General features: G+C 43.7%; 1 protein-coding gene across 1 annotated transcript in view; it reads right to left on the reverse strand.

Moving 5' to 3' along the window:
* The window catches only part of LOC115788632 (dolichyl-diphosphooligosaccharide--protein glycosyltransferase subunit STT3B-like), a 96,828-nt gene extending 87,351 nt beyond the window's left edge, over positions 1-9,477 (reverse strand). Inside the window, exon 1 of the mRNA XM_030741754.1 lies at positions 9,218-9,477. Within this exon, the coding sequence (XP_030597614.1) occupies positions 9,218-9,477 (260 nt within the window). The remainder of the gene's footprint in view (positions 1-9,217) is intronic.
* Between the last annotated feature and the right edge of the window lie 11,897 nt (positions 9,478-21,374).

The following is a 21,374-nucleotide window of genomic DNA, read 5'->3' on the forward strand; positions in this document are numbered from 1 at the left end:
TGATAAGCAAAAATGTATTTTAAGCTGGAGTAAATTAAACCCATCCATCCATTTATACCAGTGTTTCTCAAACTGTGGGGCACATCCTATTGGTGGGGCGTGTTAGCAGGTACGTTAGCACGGTGACCTGAGAAACTCTCCGTCACCGTCTGCTGTGTACGCAGAGCCATAGAAGGACGTCCCTTCCCCCTGGACTGCGATTCACAAGGGGCATGAAAAGATATCATTCAGCAAAGTGGGACATGATGGAAAAAGTTTGAGAACCGCTGATCTATACAAACATCTTATCAAGAACCCTTTGGTGGAAGGCCAAGACCTCTTTGGTGGGTGTCAGAATTATTTTACATGCTAGAAAAACCCTTATCTCCTCCTAAAACTACAAGCCTTTGTTACATGATTTCCATTAGGAAGTAGTAATTTCTTAAGAGCTATGGGAAGCAGATACATGAGCCCTCAGGGACCAACTTAAGTTCTGAGGCCAGTGGCTTAGTCAAGGGCAATAGCAGGAGTGCTTTTAATCCCAAAACATCCCTGTTGGAGGAGGAAACCAAAGCACCCAGAACAAACCCATGTAAACCCAGGAGACATGAAAACAAATGGACCTCCAGAGTATATCAATATTCTAAGGAGTGAGAATACAGTGATATATAACACAGGAGGAGAAACAGAGGCCTTTATAGAAAATGCAACAGGGATTTGATTTATTTTATTTACAGAGCGATCAAAGACTGAAACAAACAATCTGAAGACTAGATGAGTGATTCATACACCTGAGATGTAAAAATATGCTAGAAGATTACACAAAACCTACCTTGAAACAAGGAAATTTAAGCAAAAGACTTCAAATGAAGACAACTAAATCTGAACGATGCAGAATAAAAAGCATTTAAGAGGTGCCAAACTGAACGCTAGCCAATCCTCCGACAGGGGAGCCAGGCAGTGGGCATAACAACCAACACAACATTAAGCCGGGGAAATCTTGATGTGAAAAATGCAACGGAAACTAAATAGCATAACCAGCTCGTGGAGTAGAGAGCCTGAACAACCACCACTTTAACACCAATCACCACAGTGTGGATAAAACTGCTTGACATTCACAGTGACCCCTACTTTGGCATTTATTTGATTAAACCGGCTCTTAGACAGTCTACCTAGCTTCCCTGCTAATGCAAAGCAGCAAGTTTCTAGGGACTTTCTGCAAAAATGTTGGAGGGATTAAATTGAAAGGAGGAAAAATTACTCAAGAATAAGCTGAGTTGAGCTATTTGAACCATTCAGTAATGCTTCAGAGATGCTTTAAGCAGCTGATCTTATTAAATGGGCTCTGGTGTAAGTAGTCTTTCAGCTACAGAAGACATTCAATTTAACCTGAGGCAGAGGCCGACAAAATAATAAATCAACCCTCCATAAAACCCATACAGCACATATATTACACATGAACATGCACACAAACAAACTGATAAAGCAGTTATTTGGAACAATGAAATTTCTTTGGCTTCACTGGCAAAATCTCCCTTTGTTTGAATGCCTGGCGGGCATTAATTTCTTCTCTCTTTTTCCACCTCCTACTATCCTATCGCCGTTTCTCTCACTCCTCCTTTCTTCTCCTCTCTGTATGCAGGTGCGCTCGCCCACAGAGCTGCATGCTGACTCCTGTCAGTAAGAGGACAGGGATGTATGATAAGCACAGATCTTCTTTGTTCCCTCCACCCCACTTCGCCCTGAACCATCCAGAGGGCATCAAGGACCACTTCAAAGCCAAAGTGAAGGAGAAAAAGAATGCAGTAAGAATGAGGCAACATTCAGGGCTTGTCAGACCGAAAATAATCCACAGCACCAAACCACAAACAAGGTAACAAGTCTGTCTTAACAAGCAGATATTAGGTTTCCTGCTTCAGTCAAACTCTACTCTTTCCCCTTAGGGAGGAGCACTACTTTTATGCTGGTGCTGCACGAGCATCACTGTACCTGTTGGCCTCGCATTGTTTAGTCAAGCACAAGAAACAATTCTCACTTGTCAAGCCCTTCACGAAGCTCTAAAAATAATAGAGGTGCACCTAAAAGAACTATTATTCCACAGATGGAAGAATGAAGGCATGTCTTGATAGAGGTGCTGCAAAGGAAACTCAAAGCATGCAAACTTACTGCTGACCAAAACAAAAAAAGTACACTGGTATTCAAAGAGTGCTGTCAATTACAGCCTTGCATTTTTTTTTAATTTGCTGCCCCCCCTTCCCCGATGGATGGATTCTCCAGGCTGAGCGGTCACGGAACGACGATCACGTCAAAGAGCCCACGACAACACCGAACAGCTGGATAAAAGCTGGATCAACCACGCATTTCCACTTTGCGTGACACACACCAAGCTGTTAACTGTCACCGTGATCATTTTTACAACTTGCTAACCATCGTTTTTCGCTTCCTTTTTTTCTCGGTCGTGTTTGTCTGGAGGTTCTGGGCAGCGCTACTACAGCATGTGCACATTTTAAGATCACTAGCCTTCGCTTTAACGACAACGCAGGCATGACGACAAAGAAGCGCGCCTATCTGTAGCGGTCCAGCCCCGCAATCTGCTATGTGGATGTTTGTGGGCAAAGTCAGCAGAAAGGTTGCATTTTACTAAGTAGACAGCAGATAATCATCCTCAGCATCTGGCAAATCTATACCATTAGACAGGCCACTTTGGCAATAACTGGACATCTGCACAGTATGCTGCACTGATATGTGGTATATTTGCCAGTATTTGAATGCATTGTAACAAAAGAGCCTTTTGTTTTTAACTGTGGCCTAAATTGATGAGACTGGAGGTCCAGAAAGGTGAATGAATGGCTCAACAGTGGAAACACTGCCATTTATATCATAAATGTTAAAAATTATGAAGTGCATAATCATACTCTCAGCCTTGAACAAGGAGCACAATGTTGGAACCCACTTTTCAAAGCTTTCAAAGGACAATGCTCTTAAAATCTCATTAGCAAACGGCTGCCAAAATTTATAAGACTGTTTTAGAAAGTTGGGGCAGAGGACAGGCTCAACCTAATTTGTAATGAATAATAACCAAGGTTCTTTTACACCGTGCCCTATATAAGCCATGGACTATGTTGAAACCTCTGACAATAATGTAATTAAATGTAAAGTTAAACAAATACTTAACTGGCTTCACACATCCTTTAAAGCTGCTAACATGTAGGTGAGCTCTGAATGTGAGGCACTGGCAATTTATCACTAACATACTGAACTACCTCTGTGCCATTACCCTGCATGAAGGCGTCTGCAGAGTCGTGTGGCCTCCAGACAGCTGACAAGCAACTGTACAGAGGTGGCAATCTTGCCAGCGCTTTCAGAAATGGCTAACGAGCAACACTGGCAAAGATGTAGATGCTTACAATGTGTCCATCCGGGCAGCACTAACACCACTGTTTACAATACACTCAGCACTGCCTGCAGTACGTGTGCTTAGCACGAGTCACATGCCGTCTTCGCGATAAGCCGTAAACTAGTTTAACTATACAGTTAACCCATTATTTCTTCTCTTTTATGCATATCCCCACAATACAACCCCAGAAAAAAAAGACAAAGAAAGGAGATTCAAGCAGTCTGTTTGAATCATGAACACACATTTAAAACAAATCTAAAACCTTGGCCTCTGTAAGACAAAGAGATAAATGTGTAGAATCAAATGACAACTGAAGACTGGGTTGTTTGTATGACTTTCATTGTACTATGCAGCAGCTAACCCAGTCCTGATGCCGCTTCCTGCCAGGAGCAGCTCATCCACACGCGCCCCAGGTGCCCTGGAAGAGATCTGTCGCTTCCCGTCTTCACACATGGAGCACACCTCAGATTCGCAAACCTCGCTGCGGTGCCTGACACTAGTCCGTTGGGAGGCACTGCCTGCGAAACAGCACTTAATAATCACAGGGTTGATATCAAGTCTCCTGACTGGGGAGAAAACAGAAGATGAAAGTTCTGTAAGGAAGAGGGGGAAAAACTACTTCCTGCATCCTTTAGGTGCTGTGGCATGACTTCAGCATGAGGGTGGAATAGAAATAAATGGCTAGAGCAAAAACTATTATCTTTGGCAGTGGGGTATGCTGTAGTAACTACAATCTATTAAGCAATGTAAGTACCCAGAACCTATTGTGACACAGGTATCACAGTTTCACATGTTCTGGAAATTCTTAAATAAGTCTTTAATTGAAAAAGTTTTTGAATTTCTGAATACATTTTCCTTCAAGGAGAAATCGGTGTGGACTCTTTTGGGCTAATGTCAGCGAGGATGGGCTCCCACTAATTTTTTTTCTTTTTCTGCTTCAGGTAACTGAACACTATATCCATGCTGAATATTTTATAATCTGCCGGACAGTTGGGGGGGTTTAAGCAGGGATCACAGCTCCAGCCAAGTGTCTGGTGGGAAGATCAATCGCAACTTATTCACCATTTTCCCACACTACAGTACTAGCTCACATGTTGCTGTGCCAGCAGCTGTTCCCGGGATGGCCTAATCTACTTTCAGATAAAAGTTGTGAAAAAGACATAAGAGGAAAAATAAGGAGAGAATGAACGATCTCTCACACACACAGAGCTAATTGAATTGGTTTTAAAAAAAAAAAAAAAAAAAAAAAAAAAAAGCTGAGGTGGTAACATTGTAACACAACTACCATCAGAGACCAGAGAGGGTTGAGGGACTGTACAATCTATATGCAAAACCGCTGACATTTAGGGTGTTCGTCACACATCTAACACTCAAAAGCAGGTCATAATATCATTGAATGTCTTCCTCTGTGTCTTACAAGGTCCCAACCTCCGAGGGGCAGAGGGGATTCTTCCCAGCCACAATGATCAAGAACAGAGTTAAAATTTTAAAGCTCTTTATTTTTGGTCATTTTAAGTCCGAAATGAAGAGTCAAGTGAAAGAGAGAATGTAGGCAAACATGATGAAATATGGAGAATGTGCTTTAGAACATGTTGGGCAGTTTTCCAGTGGCTCTCTGGCTTCAAAATCTTTTCTTGACCCAGTAACACTGCTTTCGCAGACTGCACGACTTCCACGGCAGAAGAAAGGAGGAGTTGTCTCTCACCTTAACCTGAACGTGACCCTTTCAAATTCACAATTTCCTTAGCTTCAGCATTAGAAATACAGCTATATGCAGATATCCAATTTGAGCTGTCCTTATATTATCCGACACTGGAAGTGGTGCGCCAATTGCACAATACAGAGAAGCTATACTTTATTTTCCCCAAGGCTTGGGAGATTCCTGATAAATAATGTGGGCTGCAAGTCTGAAGATGACACTCCACATGTCAGATTTAACCCCTGACAACTGCTGCCTACTTGCACACCCAGCTCTCAGCAGGCTGAGCTAATCCCAAGGAAGGTTCAGGCTGACTCTCTCAACTTCATGATAAAATTTAATCTTTCCACTATCATTTACATTCATTTTGTCATGACAGGTCACCAACTTCATTTTAGTAATTCCAGATAGGGAAAAAAAAAAAAAAGCCTCATATCAGGCCAAGACTAGAAGCAGTCAACTGGAGCTGTGCTGCGTCTCACACACACACACACACACACACACACACACACACACACACACACACACACACACACACACACACACACACGTTACGTGCATGCCTCACACTCTTCATTTCATATACCAGACAAAGCCTCCCAGTTTGGTGGTCTAGTTAATGTGCAGCTCTTCCCATTTCTCCCTCTAACCTTTCACTGCTGCCAGGTGGATATTTACTCATCACTCCCCACGTTTATGCTTAACATATCTGTGGCAGCGATGAGCTTGGAGCCTAGAAGCCAGACCGACTAATTCTGATGCTTTAATGAATTTCAATTAAGAGTTATCTGACTGAAATTAATTCATGTAAAAGGCAATGCCTGTGCATTATAACCCTGAGCTGAAGTATCTAAAAAAGTACTGCACCACCGGTGGGTTTTCCGAACACCAGCCGAAAACCCAATTCATTCAATTCCCAATCGTGTGATGCAGATGCCTTACCAAGCAACTCTTACAGCTAACCTCACAAATGAGTTTGGCATTTATGCTTGATAAAGCTACTTCTGGCTGCTCCCTTATTCACAAGGGGTCACCACAGCGGGGGTAGCTCCACATGTTTGATTTGGCACTTTTTTTTGGAAGCCCTTCCCGATGCAACCCCAGGGAGATCTGTGTCTCCTCACAGAATCAAACTGAGGATCTTTTGCTTGTTAGGTGAATGTATAAACTACTACACTTCTTCAAAGCCCTCTCAAATGACACATTACCGTGGCAGATTTGTGACATGCTAGCTTTACCTGGTGGACTTCATTTTTTGAAGGAATTCCAAAGAAGACATTTGAAGAGGTTTGGCTTTGCATTGCATGTTTCTCCTGTTTGTGAAGCAGTGTAATCTCTCAGCTCTACACATGCTACAGGTCCCACACCTGGTCCTTCAAAACGTGTTCTTGTCAAACAGCATGTAGGTGTATCACCACCATCTTCCAGTGGTAGTGATGCATAATGTCCGACCATGGACAAGTAAATTTAACGGAAAATTCACACAGCACAGCCCAAAAAAAAAAAGCAAACAAAACAAAAACTATACCATATAAAAAGGTGCTTCACTGCAAATACTAGTAGGCCCACTATATGACCAACAATGGGGTAATAATCTGCCTCTCCAGTGAGACTTCAACTCCCTTTTCTCCCCTGGAGCCTAGGTAACCAGTGCATGAATGCCAGTAATTGTTCAGCTGATACCCATCTCCTTATGCACCCCAATCATTGTTGGTTAAATCATCATTTATCTTTATGTAAATGAGATTAACTGACTTTTTTGTTCCCCCGCTGATGTATTTCCACATTATTTTTCTTTATGAACCACCAAATGTCTCTCTCCTTCCCCGTTCATCAGCAACTGCATAGTGAAGCTGCACAAAAGGAGGCGAAAGTGCTGCACCTAGGCAGGTCTACTGTTCCATCTGTGTCCTCCACCCACCCTTTGCCCAGTCCCAGCCACAAAGCTTTACAACTTTCCTGGCATGAACCCTAATTAGTTCCATCAGTGGATGGGAAAAAAAAATAAATAAAAAAATCCCACCTGAATGCCAACTAATCCCCCGATTTTTAAATAAACAAATATTAGGAAATTAAAATTAGCACAGCCGAATCATGGCAGCAACCCTTCTGCAAAAAGAGTCAGTACAGCTCGGAGCATTTGCATACTGCAGAATAAGCTTGACATTTGGTTGCTTGTAAATCCAATCTTGATTCTTCAAATTGCCAGCTTGTTTAACGTAATGGTTAGCTGCAGATAATTTGAAGCTCTGCAGAGGGGGAAAAAAAAACAATAAGCGCTCAGACAACAACAGCACTAATCATGTGTATCTGGATGCTGACTTCCAATCAGCATCCAATGTGCACGCAGTTGCTAAAACACATTTTCTGTCAAGAAGGTGAGAAAGTTATAATTAAGAAACTCTTTGAAAGATGTTCAACAAAACAACAATTCATGCTTAAAGAGGATAATCAAAGTAAAACTTGGAAAAAAAGCTCGTGGTGGAGGGTGGGGGTCAGGTTTACTACTAATCTATACAAACCTATTAATTGTTAGGAGTATAAACTATTATTAATTAAGATGCAGTACCAGTCTCTGTTCAGGACTGAGGTCCAGAGATGACATGAGGGGAGGTGGACCATTCAATGTTTATGAACAGCTGACTGTACATATTTTTCTGATGTAATCCTCCACTTTGATTAATGTGTTTGTTTTTTTATAGTCCCATTGTGGTTGAATTTACAGTTTTACACATTTAAGCTGGCAACAGAAGGTTCCTTTGAAATGCTGCTTTGTTTTTGCAGTACAAGAGAAAAGGGAAAAAAAGAAAAGATATTGAGAACAACAGATGTAGGCTACTCGTGGCTGCGAGGGCTTTTTAAAACTTCTGAATATCAAAGAATGCCTTTGCTTTCTTTTCTGTGACATGCTGCCAAAGAGCTGTGCCGTTCTTGCTCTGCAACTGTGGAAACGGGTGCCACTTTATAGCCTTATACCGAGGCAAAACAGCTCCCACTACTACTGTGAAATGCAGCACTGTACCCTACACTATATGCACCAACTCTTTGACCACCACAGTCTTTAATCGGATATATGAAGGCTGTAAAAGCAGCTTTTAATGAGTGCAAGACACATGGGACCACTCATTAACAGCGCTGAGGTCAGTCCTTTGAGCAAATTCCAGTCTTAAAGAAGGATCAAGCTCATCTGAACCATGCAGAACCCCCACAGCCATAAGCCTCGGCCCTTGGCCGTAAAATGCAATCAAGTTATCAACATAATTGAAGACGCACGTGTCACGCTGAGCTAGATTGAGCACCTGTCCTTGAAAATTAATGAATGAATCCATCAGCCCCTGATGCCTCGTTGAAGGCCACAGAACATAAGAGCAGCGAGGGAATGACAGCGCAACCAGGCGGCTGCCTGTGAATCCATGTGACGGTGTAACAAAGCGGAATAATTCTGCATTGTGATGGCAAACACACCAGACCGGATCCATTGGCTTCCGGGTTACAAACAACCTGCTGTTAACGAGAGGCACCGTGAAGCAACAATAAGACACGAGAAAACTCAAGGAGGAAATCTCAGCTGCTCCGACCAATCATATCACCCACACCAGTAAAGTAATAAAGCAATTAACCATTTTTATCTTTCCACAGGTTTAAAATGCAGAGGAACGTTTTCCCTTCAATCCGAATAAGTTGTACCTGCAGGTGAAGACTCCTCAGGTGAAGACTGCAGCAAGTACACAGACCCACTGTTGGGTAAGACACAACTGGACAAGTGGTCAAACCAGGCTAGTCAGCTAGCCGTTTATCACGTTTAAATGTCAAGGTCCCGCAGATAGGCACACTGGGCTACTGACCCCCATATACAAGTGTCTGTGCCAGGGACACGGGAGAAAAAAATCCGCTTAATCACAAGCATGAGGCTCTAAAACGATGACACAGAATCAAAATAAAAGTTAAAGCTGCATTCAAAACTTAACAGCGCTGAAGAGTGCCAACTTTTATAAAGCATAAAGCAAAGCGAGGGAATAAATATGGTAATGTTTAATTTAAAATTGTCCCCTGTGAGGATTTAGTCCTCAAGTCTTTCATTTCCATTACAAGCAACTGTAACTAGCGCACAAACATGAGCAGACAGTAGTTAGCTAGCTTACCACGGGTCGAACTCGTGGATGATGCTCTCGAACCGGATCACCGCAAAAAGTCTGGAGCTGAATCCCGCCAGGCAGGCCAGAAAAAGAATGCTAAACGAGAGTAAAGACTGCCACCCAGCTGGCTGTGTCAGTCCGCCAGACAGGCCTCCTTTGCCCCCTCCTCCACCCGCGGCGCCGGGTCGACTGTTCCCGTGCACCGAGCCCCCGGCGTTGGTGGACGCTTTGTGCTTGCCGTCGCTGGCTGCGTGTTGCTCCGCCATTTCTGCGCGCAGTGTCGGCTGGATTTGCTCCCGCCACGCTCTCCGTCTTTCCCTCCGCTCCGTACTGTCGTGTACTTCCCTAGGCTGTGCCCGCTCCTTTCAGGTATCCTATCATCTAAGTCCTTCGACTGTAAGGTATAATTTAATTCAGTATCACTACTCCGAGAGACCGCCGTCACATCCCGAAACGCACACTCATGCGCCACATACCGGGGATGCAACAGTCAATCCGCTTCACGATTGAACGCTGGTGGAGAGGGGCGGGAGGGATGCGAGGGGCGGGCTCTAGGATGATCAGGCGGCCTCTCACGGATCGACAGGTACGAGGGGGCGGGATTCTGTGGGTTTAGACCAATCAGAGAGCAGAAGCTACCAGAACGACAGATAACTTTACCAATTGAAACACACTAAATTACGGCTGCAACTGATTGAAATAGGGATTATCCTCATTATACAAAGTAATTCCGATACTAACTATAAATAAAATCCTAATCACTAACTAAAAGTTAGCTTTGTATAATTTAATTAAGTATTTTTATAGATAATAAATTACAGACCGAATGCGCACAAAGTTCTTAATCTCGAAAGAAGCACTTTTTCGTACCCAAAGGTATATAAGCAGGTGTGCGAAGATAAATGGTCTGTGTTACTGCAATATTTCTGTTGCCCTTGGATGTTCTGGACTGACGGAGGAGTGGTAATACAGATTGATGTGTCTCATCATTACTGTGTCCCCCAGCAAAGACAAGAACACAGCATTCATCATTCCCTTAAAATCAGGATGTACTTTCACAAGTTGCCCCAAAGCCTTGAAAGACTGCATTGAAATAAAACACTTTTTTTTTTTTTTTTTTTTTTTTAAAATTTCGAATAAATCCTCAAGTTTTTTTTTTTTTGATTGATTGTGTACGTTTATTTTGTACTTGTACTGTTTCAAGTAACCATGAGACAGAAGTAGGAAGTATTATTGATTTCTCTGAAGTGTGATCCAGTCCCACAGGGGAAAAAAAATAATAGTCCAACAGCCCTCTTTGGTGTAATTTGATAGCAAGAAATAACTTTTTTTCTGAAGTTACTGTGGACCAAATATATTTTCCTCATCTTCGCTAACATTTTTATATCTATTGCTGCTTAAAGTAAATGTAGTAATCTACTACTTATACAATTAATGCAAACATTAATTAATAAAACATTTCCAAACAGCAACATATGGGACCCATCCATCCATCCATCCATTTTCTTCCGCTTATCCGGGGCCGGGTCGCGGGGGCAGAAGCCTAAGCAGAGAAGCCCAAGCTTCCCTCTCCCCAGCCACCTCCTCCAGCTCATCCGGAGGGACCCCAAGGCGTTCCCAGGCCAGCCGAGATACATAATCTCTCCAGCGTGTCCTGGGTCTACCACGGGGCCTCTTCCCGGTGGGAAGTTTTTGGTGCTTCAGCATTGTGCCTGATTTCAGTACTCTTAATGGGTTTATTCTGATCTTTTTAGTAACTTGACTTCAGGCTTTTGAATTTATGAGATAAAAAAAACTAACTAAATCAGCTAATACCCTACACCGGTTTGAAAACTTCTCAACTTTTCAAAATTCACCTCCCTATTTTGCATCAACACTGTTTACAGCTACCCTGTCAGAGATGATCATTCTGAAAATACAAATGAAAAATTCATGTAAGCGAACAGGACTGAAGTTTGAGCCAGCTTAATGTGGCTGTGCATTGATGCTGTCCTCTGGTGAGATGAGGAGGGGATAAAGAGGGAGATGAAAAATACAGCTTTGGAGAGGCGGCGAGATGGAAAGCTGATAATAAAGGAGAGTAAAAGGATGATTATGAAAATTGATGGAGGTCATCATGGAAAGTAGATGGAGTGGCAGAAGTGGATAAGAGTTTTAAGTTCAGGAAAAGATCATGCCGACTGAAAGAGAGACACCATCAGCATCTGCAGCTGGGAGTCGGTGCCTAAATGAATTGACACACAAAGACTAAACGCAGGCAGACGGCGGCGTGTGATACATGTAAACACATGAAATCCCATACACACACATAAGCACATGCATATTGATGAAACCTTCCCTGTGTATGCTCACAACAGTGTGTTCATTCACACACGCGTGCACCCGGCGTCCCAGTCATTCGTCAAGGCCTGCTTATGCCACGAAAAATGCTCTAACCCTTCACGCTTTCTACTCTACCTTAACATTCTGAATGGGTGACCTTTGAAAAGAAGAAATTGAGGCTGTGAAGATTGCTTCAATTGCATCTCTTGTCAAAAGGCTAAGCCCAGATGTAAACCAGCCGAAATAAGTGCTGTTGCCAGGCTGGAGCAGCTTTGCTTTCACCGTCTCTCTTTAGAGGCAGACTTGAATGTTTCTGTTTTGTTTTTTTCTTCCTTTTTTTTTTTTTTTTTTCATCTCACAGGATCACAGACCTGCAGAGTTCTTAGGTGTCTACACCTTTTAATTTTGTTAAAGGGCAATTGTGGAAAAAAAGGAACTTAAATGCCTTCCACAGGTCAGCAAGAGAGGTGTCATAAATGATTAAGTGGATCATAATAACAATGTGCCAGTTTTTAAACTTTTCCCCAAATGTCACTGAAAACTTTACAAGAGTTAAATCCCATAAGCCAGAAATATCTATCATCTGTTGGTACAGTATTGATCAGTTTAAACAGTTTGTCTGGAGATGCATAATAATCTCACAGTCTGTTGTGCGGGTGTTTTTTTAACTTCATGAAAAAAAAAAATCCTTTAATAAGATGTCTCTGATGAGTGCAGTTGCTGTACAGTTTTAAAGGTAGCCTCCCATCTAATACATGCATCATGCGTGAGGCAAACATAAGAATGAGTCTGGAGGCCAAAATTGGTGTTAAGATTCCTGTCCAGTAGGCACAACATGTTCCCAGATTCTTGATTTTTCTTACAAAGTCTGAGGATTTGATAAGGAAAAAGAACATTATAGATCTATCTGTTATCTCTGCCCACTGTTTCCTATTGAGGGCCATTACTGGGGGCTGGAACCATTCCCAAGATACAATCGTTTGAAGGCAGGAAGACAACTAGATTGATTACCAATCCATCACAGGGATGGCAGGACTATCCGAATTCATATAGCCACAAGTCTTCAAATCACCAGCTTCATGTCTTTCAAAGGCTGAATGAAAATTTAAAACTAAGGTTTCTTTCCTTCATCGCCCTGAGACAGGCTGGCGACCTGTCCAGTGTGTACCACATCTCTCACCCTATGGCAACTGGCACAGGCTCCGGCCATTTCATAGGAAGCTCTGAAACCTTTTTCCCCCCCTGTCATGCTCTAATCCATTATAGCAGGATGATTAGCCAGCGCCAAGGGACTGCCACTGCACACCCAGATCTGCAATGAATTGAGAGCACTTAAAACAAGCACTTAGTATTCCAACAAGGTGCAGCATCCAACTGTTAGGAACTATTTATGTACCTGTAGCCAGCAGAGAGTTGGGCAGTCTGTTTTAATGTGCTTTAAAAATCTGATGATTAATAATAACAGGCCCCAGGTCAAGTTTCACGTACCACTCAAATAATTCCTTTTTTTATTTTTAAAACCTGGCTATTCAGGGTCTGCGAGTTAAATGACATCTTCAGTGCAAGCGTTAGCGATGAATCATGGGAGAAGAAATATCACAAGCAACAACCTGAGTTAGCTTCTGCTTTATGATGTGGGGTCCGTGACCAAGTACACAGGGGTTACCTGTGCGGCCTCATCAGTGACACACCATTTCACACTGAGCATGCCTCATTTCTCCACAGAGGGCCACAGAGAGGTAGTTAAATCAATCGGATGTGGTCATAGCCCTCTCAGTCCCCACTAACACACTTGGATGATACTCTACAACTGCGCGACGCGCTGATCTCGCCTTTGATGGGAGGAATGTTTACATGGGATTGGCATTCCTTAGCTATTCAAATATGCACTGTGCACAGTCAAGATAACTGTGAAATAGTGCGATACATTTCTATATTTTGCAACAGAATACAACACAGTCTATCATCCCAGAGATCAGAGCTTCATCTGCCTCAAGATGATATTGTATTCAGTGTGCTCATCTGCCATTTTCCCAGAGTGTGTGAAAAGTTTTCTCTCCCCGAGAGGCTGTGAAGCTGCGGAGACAAGGGCAAGTCTTCTTATTTGCTTGCAAAAATACTTGAATCAAGTACATATGCAAAAACAAAATAAAGCAATCAATGTAATATATTTTTCATTTATTATTAAACTGGTATTTGCACCTTTATTCGGTGTATCGTTTTAATGTCTTTTCAAGCTTTTTGTCACAATTACTCCACAAAATGATACAATAATTAGGCAATTCTAAAATTAAATTTTTTTTTTTTTTTTTTTTTTTTTTTTTAAAGCCTGTCATGTCTGGTAGATCTTGCAAGCAGAACTGTGATCTGAATGCGTTGTTGTGCCAAACATATTTGCTATTTCAAGATGAGCTCTATAGGTTCTCAATAGGCTCTTCTTGTTGTTGTTTTAACCCTTTATTTTATTTATCTGAGTTATTTTTCCACATACTATGTAACAGCCAGAGCTGACAGGCTGAAGAAGAGGAAAATAAAGAGAAGAAAAAGGGAGAGAGAAAGGGAGCAAAAAAAAAAAAAAAAAAAAAAAAAAAAAAAAAAAAAAAAGTGGAAAGAGCACAAGTCTATTAATCAGATACTTCATCACTTTAACATATAAAAAAATACTATCAATACTTGCAAAAATAAATTTGTGTGTGAAAAACAAAACTAACAAAGCATGTTACGCACACCAACAATTTTGTTGAGTTGTGATTGAGTGGGCGTTTGTGTCTGTGTCATGTTTGTGTCTGTGTCATGGAACGTACTTACCAATGAGGGCAAAACGCTGCAGCTCCACCCATCAGAAGCCAGAGGCAGGTACGGAAAGCCCCCAGAACCCCAGGCCACCAGCAGCCCACCAAGGGCCAGGAAGACCCCCGGCCACTCAGTCCAAAGACAACCGCACACCTACCCCAGCAGACGGGAGAGGGTGGTCTCAGACGGAGCCCCCCCAGTCGAGGAGCGAGGGCTCCAGGGAACCCAAGGCGATGAGAAGCCAGCCCCCCCCCAGCGGCCAGCCCCCTGCACTGGCCGGCGGCAGGGCTCCCGGGCCCACGGCACCCAAGGACCGCCCGACCCTCCACAGAGCCCCCCCCCACGCCGAAGAAGCCAACGCAGCCCCGCACCGCACCCCCAAGGGGGGCAGGCCAGTACCCACGCCAGAACACCCAGCCCCACCCAGGAACCCCGAGGCACCCCCATCCCAGGGGGGTAGGGGGGAGGAGGCAACCAGCAAGGAGTGGCCAGGAGGCAAGGCACAAGGCCCAGACCCAGGTCCAGCCATACATACAAACACACCCAGACACCCGTGTACACATTTATACACAGATACTCATATATGCCCATACATACTTACCCACACACAGATATGCCATACATACACATTCACTCACCCACCCATACTCACGGAGACGGTGACAAATACACAAAGACACACATTCATCCATAGCTACCCACCCTCTGAAGGCGGGGCAAGTGGAAACCACCCCAGGGCCAACAGCGACCCCAGGACGCCACCAGCCCGGTCCCCAAGGAACCACCCGACCCCTACCCCGGGCGAGACGCAAGAAATCGGGGTGTAAGATGACCCATCCACCCCTCCTCCTCCCCAACTTGTAGGTCTATGTGTTAATGTTTGTGAGTGAATGAGGTGTATAGGGTGCAGTTAAAATTGAGGGGACAGTTATGCCACAAGCGCCAACTGTTGGTCGTCAGCGCTTGCCCACACTGCCCCCCCAAAACCCTCCATGTCTAAAGTGCAAATAAAATTTGGAGACAGACAGTGACGAGGATCCGAGTGGGGCCACCTCAGCGGCCCATCTCATCAACCTCTGAGTAACATGCCTGCCCCAAAGGTCCTATGTGTATCAGGGTGTAAGTGTGTATGTGTTGTGAGTTATAATGACTAAAGTGCAATTAAAACGGAGAGGCAAGTGGTGGTGCAGCTCTCCACGTGGCCTCTCCATCCTACATCTGTGAGTGATGTGTATTCTGTGTGTGTGTGTGTGTGTGTTTGTGTATGGGGAGGGGGAGGGGGGGGGGGGGGCATATGACCAGGAAAAATCCTGGAAGAAGAGAGCCAGCTGGCCGCTGGCTCAATAGGCACCCCGACCTCCCACACCCCAGCACAGGGCAGGGGGAGGTGAGCCCGGGGCCGCGGTGACAGCATCCCGGAGCACTGCAGCACCCGAGGTTGGCGCCCTCGCCCCCACCGCAGAGGGCGGCCCGCTCCTCCTAGATGCCCATTCACTCAACAATAGACACAAACAGGCGACAGGACATACTGGCCTGGGCATGGAAATGCAGTGCCCAGTCCCCCCCAACCACCCCACCGCGGCCCCATCCCCCACCCCACCCCCCTGCAATGCAGGCACCCCAGGGCCCCAAAAGCGTAGACCGGACATCCCGACGTCAGGCCAACCCACCCCACCCGGCGGCGCGGCCGGGCCAGCAGAGGCCCCCCCCGCGCCTGGGGGGGCCCACCGGGAGCCGGCGCGGCCCCAGTGCCGGGGCCCCAGACCCCAGCCCCCAAGCCATACAGGGAAGACCAGCCAACCGACCGAGGGCCGGCACCACCCCCCCAAGCACCCCGCCCACACCCCAGGACCGAAGGCAGCACCATCCAAGCCCCCACCACCATCAACCAGGACAGGCACACAGACATCACCAGAAGGTCGCCCCAGGACCCCAGCCTCAGGAGGCTACCAGCTACCCAGGCCCCCGGAGTCCCCCCCCACCCCCCCACAAAGCACATCAGGAGCAGAGCCCGCAGCCCACCACCCCCACTAAGTAATGGAGCTGAGCAGTGGGAACCAAAGAGAGTCAAATTCCTCCAATTTGTTTTTAGAAGAAGCAGACATTCTCTCTAAACTAACATGATCTACTAATAAATTTCTGTACTGAGTAATACATAGTTTATTTTTTGTCTTCCAGTTCATGAGGATCATCTTCTTAGCGATGCACAAGGCAGTAAGAACTATGTGTGATATATTTAACTCCATAATTAATTCACTGACATCACCTAAGATGCATAGTCTGGGGGAAGTTGGGATATGACAGCTAAACCATGTGGATAGATCTTCACAAATCCTCTGCCAAAATCTCTGAACTGGTACACAAGACCACAGAGCGTGTAGATGATTATCCTCTGAATTGCTTGTACAGTGGGTGCATATGTTTGAGTGTGTAAGGCCCATTTGGAACATCCTTTGTCCAGTGTAGTATGTTCTATGGAGAATCTTATATTGTACAAGTTGTATTTGGGGTCTTTTAGTCATTTTGAAGATATTTAAACATATTTCTGTCCATAAATTTTGATCCAGGTTGACAGAAAGATCACGCTCCCATTTTGTAATTGGGAGGGAAACTGAAATTAACTAAAATTAAATTAAAAAACAGTGTGTGCATGCATAAAGCAGGCGTTACACACAAATGAGTAAAAAGAAGAACATTCACTCAATCCCTTTTTTTGTACTAAGAATAACTCTCAAAAGCGTATCAGTAGAGAAAATTGTCTGAAAACATTCACAGTTCACCACATTCATCAAGATTGATTCTGACTTGTCGACACGGCTGAAAGTGCCTGCAGTGACGCTTCAAATTTTATTGGCATGCTGCATAAAAATCTATATAAGAAAGCTTCAATTGATGGAGCACGAAATGAGAGAGAGAGAGAGAGAGAGAGGGAGAGAGAGAGAGAGAGAGAGAGAGAAGCAGATATTGAAAAATAAGGACAACCGAAATACTTACCTGAGCTCAACAGAGATATCAGCTGTCTGCAGGCAGAATGTCAGACTCCGAGAAGTTGGCTTGCATTGCTTCCTCTTCAGAGTAACACGCGCCTTATCAACATTTCCCTGGCTTTGGTGTGGTTCGCGAAGCCTCGGCATGCTGTCTATTGAGAAGACATGCTGTTCAGATATGAGAAATGTAATGTGTAAGACACGGTTGGAACCTGGCCTGACATTATCCCTGCAGGAGAGAAAAAAATATGACTCACGTGCTGAAAATTGAAGTATGCCTCCCAGTTTCCCCCCAGCTGCCTCCGTTTGACAAATGACCATTCTTTCACTTTCCTGAGTGGCCGACATGAGGTGTCTCAACTCAGAACACGACTTATTTATGTGATATTGCTTCAGTGACATCCCCAAAACCCCCGTGGCAAAAAAATTACGATGGCAGAATTCAAAGCAAGATGGGCAGATATACAAAGCACCTCACTGGGATCTTTCTGCTGTGGTTACATGTGTGTCCAGTTCCTCTGGAGTTCTACAGGAACGGCACATATTCATCTCAAAAACAATGCATTTTGACTTGAAGTCCAAGAAAGCTTCTGTCATTCTCATGTCTTGTTTCAAGCCACTGTACTGCTGAACTGTACAATAAATGTTTAAATTTTTGCTTTGTACAATAGTTTAAATTAAAGGCCAACTCTGGTCTATTTTCTGGCCAAATAGCAATCTGTACAGGGTGCTCAATACCAAGTGGCCCCTTGGTCCACAGTATGCATCTCTCTGCTGCGCCTGTGTCCAATCAATTCGTCTCCCGGCCGCCCTCGATAGGTCATCTGACAGAACACAATTCACACCTTTCAAGTAAAGTTAAACTTAGCTTGCCTTTCCAATGAGGATAGGAGAGATGGGACAAGGTGGGAGGAGAGGAGGCTGCAGGATGAGCAGACTGAAACAGCCGGAGAGCGAGGATGGACGATAGCCAGCTCTCTGCTGGATTATTGCTGCTCGTCTCTTTTTTTTTTTCATGTAACATATGAAGCCAGAGTAAGAACAGATTTAGGCTAGCATAACAACTCAGCATTTTTTAAAGTTCAAAACTGTGTCTCCCAGCATCTCTAAACCTTCCTAATTATCATCTTTTGTCTCTTTCTCTTTTTTAAATCCATACACAAACAGAAGTCTGTTTTTTTACTCTACTGCAAACTATTGCTGATCAAAGGAAATGAGGGTAAAGTGAATTTTTATTCCTTTCCTTCCATTTTATATTTTACAATCAACTTTGGTTGACCTTTGAACAGAGCTTTTCTGTGGGTTATTTAATAATGAGTGATCTCTGCCATTTCCTTCTTTTCTGCCATGGAACATTAACTAAAACGGGGCATCAACCAGTAAATTATTTATAAATAGATAAATTAATATGGCACACAGATAAACTGAGCCAAATTAGTCCCAAATCATTATCACATTTCCTGCAACTAGGAGATGATTGATGTAGAGAATTAAATGGACAAGCTGTCCTTGCAGGAGAGAAATTACAGCACCTTCATTTCAAACATGCTTCCATTTATGACAGCTATGTTTGCCCTCAACAGGCTTTATTCGTTTTTTTTTTTTTCTTATTGAGTACCCTGAGAGGCTTACAGCTGAGCACATAATGACACAATAGTTCATTCAGACATGAGGAAATTAAAGTAATATCAGAACTATCAAGTACACTGCCATGAGACAAAAATATCTAAGGGGACAGGAGGGGTAATGGCCTCTAATACAGAAGCAGTCTCATCTCTGAATCTCCGGGCCTGGGCTGCCAGCTGCTCTTATCTTACCAGGCACATCACCCCCTGGACAACTGCTGCATGCAACTGTGACTCAGAAAGTTTCCTCAAGAATGTGCCTCCTTCTGTTGCCAATCCCAAAGCTTCATGTGGCTCAGAGCAGCTTTATAACATGTTGAGCGAGCGTCTAAATCAGATGGGAATTTGGAATGGGAAAAAAGCAAAACAAAAACAGACAAAAAAAAATCCCAAAAACAAAACAGGGGGCTGTAAATGCCTGGACTGGTGGAGAAAATGATGATAACTGGACCCACAGAAATCTGACTGAGGAGTAATTTGTCTCTCTTCTCATCTCCTTACTAGGGTTTAAAATATTGTTTATAACGCTCACCAACCAACGCACTCCCCAGCAGCTTTGATTGATGTACGAGGTGTCGCCATGGCAACCAGCATGCGGGAATGATAAGTGACTTTGGCAGGAGAGTATCTCCTTCTGGATGATTAAGACCACCTAAGGGTTCTGTGAGCATTTCGCCTATTTGTATATAAGGGGAAGGAGGAATGAACTCTTCTTGGCTAACTACTCTGCCTGCTGTTGCCACCCACTCAAAGGGTTAATCAGATTAGGAAGTGTGATGATTGAGCAGGTGACATAGATCTATATGGTGCCACAGGTATGGAATTTGGCATTCATAGAGAGGTGCAGACTGGTGGATTTAGCTTCTATTTTCTGATATTTTTTTTTTTGACAAGCAGTGTTAGGGAGAGAATCTGAACAGAGGGAGTGAAATAGACAGGGAGAAATTTAAGCATTGTTTGCCAAGAGCGACTGTTTAAATGCAATTAGCTCCCACCAGGATAGAAAGTGACTGTAGTGTTTGGTGGCTTGTTGGTTCCTCTGAGTATGAGCCTTGGTAATAGAAAGACCTGTCACATCTTGAGCTCAGCCCCCTCATTCTCCCAGTGCAGTGCTCCCATGTTTTGCCCTCAAAGCACAAATGTAAGCTCACTGGATCTTGCACTTCAGCACTTGTGAATCCAGTTGGCTGCAGAAGGCACAAGCGATGCCTTTGTGCACCCTTTGCAGCAGAACCACCACTCCCTCTCCTGGTGAAGAGACAAAATGCAGGTATTAGACATATTTAGGTTAATATTATTCTGTTGTGTTGCTGGCAGTGATGTAAATAAGTGTGCTCAAGGTCCCATGATGCATTAAAGAAAACAAACACTACATTAATATCACACGCTTGAGGATATTAAGATATGCTAATAATTATTAATGTTGAACAGACAGCTAAGAGTTTAAATAAGATGCAAGAAAATGTCACACAATTTAATTCATTTGTCCACTTTAGTATATTGCTGCTAAAGCCTAAACTGAATTCATCTGCAAGGCACAGCAATGCAAGCCACCATAACGGCATTAAACATAACAGGATTATTCCTGACTCCATGTGCCACATGATTCATATGTAATTGCTTTAGCCAAACTGCACCTGAGAGTATAGACTTTTCCCAGAGGATCCGTGCTCTGCGGCTCCTGCAGTAAGACACTAAAAGCTCGTTTGAATTTGCTTTGGGAAGACATTATTCTTTCACTCACAGTTTTAAAAAAAAGAGGAAGGCATTTAGAAGCTTTCACTTTCTTCAAATATGTATTTTCCTCTTGAGAACTTGGCTTCGCTGCTGCAGGAAAATTGGCGTCACATGATGTGATTGTGAAAAATTACGAGAAATGTTACTTTTGACACCCCTGTGGTAATCCATTTATAATGCAAAATTATAAATTATTTATCATCAGCATGCACTGTATATATGGCAGCCCACACCCAGAGTGCCTGTGGCACAGTTTATGTAAAGAGAGCTTGTAAACTGTAGGAAGGGTGCAGGAAACCTTCCTGTGAGAGGAAAACTTAGTGTAGCAGAAAAAAATCACTTAGTGCTCCCCAGTGCATTTCTTTAAGTTCATGCACTTTCAGCAGCAATTATTCACACATACAGTCTTGATTAATGTGTTTTCAGTGAGGGCAATTTTGACATAATAGATTCACCACTAGAATCAACAGCTCTTACATAGCACATGGCTTGTTAGAAGAGAGCTAAATAACATACCGATACATACCACTTGAATTTTTTCCCCAGCAGATTATCATCTCAGTGTGACACTGATTTATAGTTTAGTGTAATTAATCAGATTTTTGCGAAATGCATTCTGGAGTTCAGTTAATGAATTAAAAGCAGCCACCTGCAGCCACAGGCAGCTGAAACAGGCAAACAGTGGCACAGACAGGTAGG

The sequence above is a fragment of the Archocentrus centrarchus genome, chromosome 11, assembly GCF_007364275.1.
Source record: "Archocentrus centrarchus isolate MPI-CPG fArcCen1 chromosome 11, fArcCen1, whole genome shotgun sequence".
In the NCBI taxonomy this organism is placed as follows: Eukaryota; Metazoa; Chordata; class Actinopteri; order Cichliformes; family Cichlidae; genus Archocentrus; species Archocentrus centrarchus.